The sequence below is a fragment of the Pongo pygmaeus genome, chromosome 1, assembly GCF_028885625.2.
Source record: "Pongo pygmaeus isolate AG05252 chromosome 1, NHGRI_mPonPyg2-v2.0_pri, whole genome shotgun sequence".
Classification (NCBI taxonomy): domain Eukaryota; kingdom Metazoa; phylum Chordata; class Mammalia; order Primates; family Hominidae; genus Pongo; species Pongo pygmaeus.
This window is the reverse complement of record NC_072373.2, coordinates 188,304,204-188,310,768: the sequence shown is the minus strand read 5'-3', so window position 1 is coordinate 188,310,768 and position 6,565 is coordinate 188,304,204. Positions and strand designations below refer to the sequence as shown.

The following is a 6,565-nucleotide window of genomic DNA, read 5'->3' as shown; positions in this document are numbered from 1 at the left end:
CTGACACAAAGATTTTGTCACCATGGCAACTGGTCATTGGACCAATGAAATAATCAGTTGTCATGGTAACATGATCTCCATCTTACGCCCACCAGGCACCTGTTCTAAATCATCACATCCTCCAACAACCTCAAACCACCTCAATGCTCCTTTCTTCTTTCCCTTAGTCACCTTGCTATCCCCAGCCACCTATGATGGCACCCCTAAATTTATGTTTAGATGGATATATGAGACTGTTAAAAAGCCAGAGGAAATGAAAGTGACTTTGTAGCATAGAGCTGCACTTCAGAGAGGAGGGAAAACCTCTCAAATATAAGAGTTGAATGAGCCAGAGCACTGAAGAAGAGCCTTTGAAATTTTCATCCGTACATTTCCCTAATAAAATTCCTTTGGATTTTGAGACATTGCACTATTTTGACTATCCTCCTATGTCTGTTTATTTCTTTCTTTCTTTTCTTTTTTTTTTTAAGACGTTTTGCTCTGTCACCCAGGCTGCAGTGCAGTGGCACCATCTCAGCTCACTGCAACCTCCACCTTCCGGGTTCAAGTGATACTCCTGCCTCAGCGTCCTGAGTAGCTGGGATTACAGGCGCATGCCACCACACCCAGCTACTTTTGTATTTTTAGTAGAGATGGGGTTTCACCATGTTGGTCAGGCTGGTCTCAAACTCCTGACCTCAGGTGATCCACCCACCTCTGTGTTCCAAAGTGCTGGGATTACAGGCATGAACCACTGTGTCCGGCCCTGTCTACTTCTTTATTGGCTCCTTTTCTTTCTCCCGTCTCCTAAATGCAGGTGTCTCTCAAAGCTCCACCCTTCGTATCTGCTCTTTCTCTAAACTGCACTGCCCAGTACCATAGCCACTAGCCACATGATAGCTATTGAGCCCATGAAATTATTTATAGACATGCTGAACTGAGATGTGCTGTAAGTGTAAAATGCATATCAGATTGTAAAGATTTTGTGTAAAAATGTAAAATATCTAATAATTTTATATTACATGTTGAAAAAACAATTTGGATATGTTTAGTACAATAAAATACATAATTAAAATTTAATTTCACTTTTTTTTTTAGATTTTTAATATGGTTGCTGAAAATTTTAAATTGCATGTGTAGCTTGCGTTCACAGCTTGTGTTATGTTTCCATTTGACAGCACTGATCTAAATGTTTTTCCTAAAAACGTCTCACCCATGCTCTAGGTGTCACATATCCCCATCATGAAATGATTTTAAGGTTCCAAATCCCAGCCTGTTTTCTGAGATTCAAACCCACATTTCCACTGTCCTGCTGGCCTTTCACAGACAGGCACTAGCTCTTCAGCTCAACATGAGCAAAGCTATGAGCTTTCCTTCCAAACCTGTTTTTTATCCTGGTTGGCTTTATTAATCTTTTGTGCTAGTTCTTATTGCTGTTGTAACAACTTACCACAAACTTAATGGCTTAAAATAACATAAATGTATTATTTTACAGCTCTGGAGGTCAGCAGCCTGAAATAGGTTCCACTGGGCTAAAAGCAAGGTTTTGCAGAAGCTACATTCCTCTGGAGGTTCTAAGAGACAATCTATTTCCTTGATTTATTCAACTTCTAGGAGCTGCCAGCATTCTTTGGCTCATAGCCCCTTCCATCTTCAAAGCCAGCAATAGTCGAGTTTCTCTCATGTCACATCACTCTGACACTCACTCTCCTGCCTCCCTCTTTTATTTCTAAGGACCGTTGTGATTGCATTGGGCCAACACAGACAATACAGGACAATCTCTCCACCTCAAGATCAGCTGATTAGCAACCTCAAACTTCATCTTCACTCTTAATTCTCCCTTTCCACATAAATTAATACATTCACAGGTTCCAAGGATTAGGGGATGGACATCTCACATGAAAGGGCTGGACAGAAAGGGAGAATCTGTGTGCAAGTCCAGCAAGAAAAGAAATGACCATCAGAACAGATCAGATGGGATAGCTCTCATTGCTTTTAAAGTGGATTGCTGAGACTAATAGAGATCAGTTAAAGGGCTGGCTGCGATGGACACCAATGGTCTAACCTCCCACTTAGTTCACTGCAAAATCTACCTTCTCCAAAACTCCTTTCCTGATTACTCCTCTCCCCAAGTTACACTTTCCCTCCATGATATGTGATAACTTTTGTATTTCCTTGGACATCTGTCTTACTCTGCTTTGTATTTTGATGAGATATTTAAGCACTTGATCTTACTTAACCTGTCTACTAGGTTGGGAAATATTTTGTGAATAGAAACTGCTTGATTCACCTTTGTGTTTAGCCATGGTGCCTAACATGGTACTTAATATATAGTAGTTTCTCCATAACTATTTCTTGAATTTAGTTGAATAGAAACAAATCATGTTGGCATAGAGTGGGTATGTTGCCACAATCACTAATTTCCCTAAACAGTGGACACTTTCTAGTTGACTTCCACTTAACTGATACTCTTCCTACTATCTTAAAAGAACCATCAGTGTGAAGCCTTATAGGTAATGGGCTGTTGTGCACTTGAGTTTCATGCTCATCCGGAGTCAGTTGTATTTTAGTTAATAACCTATTGACATCATGTGTAGTTGATATTCTAACTAATTTATTTAATATAGTTATATAAACCAATGTACTGTAAATGTCAAAAGAATGAGAGTTGTTTCTGTAAAGACTGTGTTGATTATCCTAGAAATGCAAGGAAGTGCAGCATCCTAAAATCTATTGATGTAGTATACCACTTTAACAGATTAAAGGAGGAAAAACTACGACCTTTTCAATAAATACAGAAAAGGCATCAACATTTAACACTGATTCATGGTTTTAAAAAATCTTTAGAACTGGAATTAAAAGTCTAGCTATGGTCCTTATATAGAGATAATATCATTGATTACATACAAAGACCCAAAATAATCTATAAAATAGAATCTTTTTTTTTTTTTTTTTTTTTTTTTTTTTTGAGATGGAGTCTTGCTCTGTCGCCCAGCCTGGAGTGCAGTGGCATGATCTTGGCTCACTGTAACCTCCGCCTCCTGGGTCAAGTGATTCTCCTGCCTCAGCCTCCTGAGTAGCTGGGATTACAGGCATGCACCACCACGCCCGGCTAATTTTTGTATTTTTAGTAGAGACAGGGTTTCACCATGTTGGTCAGACTGGTCTTGAACTCCTCACCTCAGGTGATCCGCCCACCTCAGCCTCCCAGAGTGCTGGGATTACAGGCTTGAGCCACCACACCCGAGCTAGAATAGAATCTATTAAAGCTAGTAAGGAAGTTTAGCAAGTTTGCCATATTCAAGACCAATAAAGAAATCAATAGCCTTTCTTTTTTCTTTTCTCTTTCTTTATTTGTTTTAGAGACAGGGGTCTCACTACATTGCCCAGGCTGGAGTGCAGTGGCTACTCACAGGTGCGATCACTGTGTACTACAGCCTCAAACTCCTGAGCTGAAGTGATCCTCCTGCGTCAGCCTCCAGAGGAGCTCAGACTACAGCTATATGCCACCATGCCTGGCTCAATAGACTTTCAATATCAATAAATAATTAAAACCTGTATTAGAAATGAAGATCTCATCCACAATACTGACACAAATAAAAAGATTATTAGAAATCAACCTGACAAACATTATGTAAGATCATTGTGAAGAAAATTCCAAAATTGAAGAACGAATACAAATACATACACAGATCTGAATAAATGAAGATATCCACCAGATTCATGAGTTCAATATCATAAAGATGTAAATTCTTCCCTGATTTGTCCATAAATTCAATATAATTCTAAATTAAATCCAGGTATGACTTTTTGTGGAACTAAACAGTCTGATCTTAGGATTCATTTGGAAGTAGAAAAGGACAAGATAATTTTGAAGATGCGGAACAACATAGAAAGACTGTGCCACCACATATCAACTTATTTTATTTTATTTATTTATATTTTGAGACTGAGTCTTGCTCTGTCACCCAGGCTGGAGTACAGTGGTGCAATCTCGGCTCACTGCAACCTCTACTTCCTGGGTTCAAGTGATTCTTGTGCGTTAGCCTCCCGAGTAGCTGAGATTACAGGCATGCGCCACCATGCCCGTCTAATTTTTGTGTTTTTAGTACAGACAGGGTTTCATCATGTTGGCCAGGCTGGTCTCGAATTCCTGACCTCAAGTGATCCACCCTCCTCGGCCTCCCAAAGTGCTGGGATTACAGGCATGAGCCACCGTGCCCAGCCTTATTTTAAAGTTATAAGATTTAAGATGGTATGACATTAGCTTAGGGATAGACAAATTGTTGAATGCAATGGAAAAGAGACCCTAGAAAGAAGTCCATGAATATACACAGACTTGACATGCTCAAAGGTGGTATTACAAATGTAGAGGGAAGGAATGAATTAGTCAATAAATGGAAAATTGGTTGTTCTAAAGGACCAAAATAATATACTTGCCCCCTGGGGAGCCCCAGGGGCTGCTGACATTCCTTCCTCTCCCAACACTTCTCAATCTCCCCACAGAGTGAGAGCCTGGCCTCCATTGCTCTCAGTACATCAGAAGACACAATGACTCTGGTGCCCAGGTCCCACCCTACCAGACTCATAGAGAGTCTCCCCATCCCCATCAATCTCAGATAAAGCATAAAGCACCATATAACAGCACTGAAGACTGGTTTGCCAACTGGTTACACAGAGAAGCTGTGTAACACAGCCCAGAAGTTAACTAACTCCCCGTAGAGCAAACTTCAACCAAGAACAAACAGAAGTGGAGCCAGAAAATAAATTATTTACCCTTTCTCCTGTCTCTGATGCACAATTCTGAGGTGTAGCACTTCCAGGAAACCCATCTGGAAGATGTCCTGGGTAACCAAGCCACAGGCTGAATTTCCTTAGGAAGCTGTGCCCAGCTTCTAACATGGTATCCTGCATTTGCTTTCTTTTCTTCCATGCCTTATTTCCCTTTTCCCCTCACTCTTGTTGGCCTGGGACTGCCCCTCTCAATACCTTAGCATGGAGGTGGTATTTCAGGCTCTGTTTTTCAGAGAACCTGGGTAGACAGTTGCATGTATAGAAAAAAAGTTAGGTCTCTACACCACACCATATCCAAAATCATATCTAAGAGGAATAAAAACCTAAATATGTAAAATAAAGCTTTAAAACATTTTGAAGAGAATGTAGAAAAACCTTTCTCTCAGAATAGGAAATGTTTTTTTAAAACAAAAAAAGCATAAACCATGAAAGAAAATTTTGATATGTATGATTACCTATAATTTAAAACATGTATTTAACAAAAGATGATATGAAACAGAAGAATTACATGCTGCACTCTGAGAGAAGATATTTGTACTTTCCGCGCTATCTGCAGAGGGGTCCATAAGGCGTTGTTCTGGATTCCCGTCGTAACTTAAAGGGAAACTTTCACAATGTCCGGAGCCCTTGATGTCCTGCAAATGAAGGAGGAGGATGTCCTTAAGTTCCTTGCAGCAGGAACCCACTTAGGTGGCACCAATCTTGACTTCCAGATGGAACAGTACATCTATAAAAGGAAAAGTGATGGCATCTATATCATAAATCTGAAGAGGACCTGGGAGAAGCTTCTGCTGGCAGCTCGTGCTATTGTTGCCATTGAAAACCCTGCTGATGTCAGTGTTATATCCTCCAGGAATACTGGCCAGAGGGCTGTGCTGAAGTTTGCTGCTGCCACTGGAGCCACTCCAATTGCTGGCCGCTTCACTCCTGGAACCTTCACTAACCAGATCCAGGCAGCCTTCCGGGAGCCACGGCTTCTTGTGGTTACTGACCCCAGGGCTGACCACCAGCCTCTCACGGAGGCATCTTATGTTAACCTACCTACCATTGCGCTGTGTAACACAGATTCTCCTCTGTGCTATGTGGACATTGCCATCCCTTGCAACAACAAGGGAGCTCACTCAGTGGGTTTGATGTGGTGGATGCTGGCTCGGGAAGTTCTGCGCATGCGTGGCACCATTTCCCGTGAACACCCATGGGAGGTCATGCCTGATCTGTACTTCTACAGAGATCCTGAAGAGATTGAAAAAGAAGAGCAGGCTGCTGCTGAAAAGGCAGTGACCAAGGAGGAATTTCAAGGTGAATGGACTGCTCCAGCTCCTGAGTTCACTGCTACTCAGCCTGAGGTTGCAGACTGGTTTGAAGGCATGCAGGTGCCCTCTGTGCCTATTCGCGGTTCCCTACTGAAGACTGGAGCGCTCAGCCTGCCACGGAAGACTGGTCTGCAGCTCCCACTGCTCAGGCCGCTGAATGGGTAGGAGCAACTACTGACTGGTCTTAAGCTGTTCTTGCATAGGCTCTTAAACAACATGGAAAAATGGTTGATGGAAAATAAACATCAGTTTCTAAAAAAAAAAAAAAAAAAAAGATATTTGTAATTCATTTGATTGACAAGAAAACGTACGCCGAATTTATTTATTTATTTATTTATGAGACGGAGTCTCTCTCTGTCGCCCAGCTGGAGTGCAATGGTGCGATCTCAGCTCACTATAACCTCCGCCTCTCTGGTTCAAGCGATTCTCTTGTCTCAGCCTCCCAAGTAGCTGGGATTACAGGCACGCGCCACCACGCC

General features: G+C 41.7%; 1 protein-coding gene across 1 annotated transcript; it reads left to right on the top strand.

Annotated features, from left to right (window-relative positions):
• Positions 1–5,309: 5,309 nt before the first annotated feature.
• Positions 5,310–6,266, top strand: LOC129038199 (small ribosomal subunit protein uS2-like). The gene has a single exon (XM_054490919.2). The coding sequence runs from the start codon at positions 5,388–5,390 to the stop codon at positions 6,249–6,251; it is 864 nt and encodes a 287-aa protein (XP_054346894.1). The 5' UTR covers positions 5,310–5,387; the 3' UTR covers positions 6,252–6,266.
• The last annotated feature ends 299 nt before the right edge of the window (positions 6,267–6,565 follow it).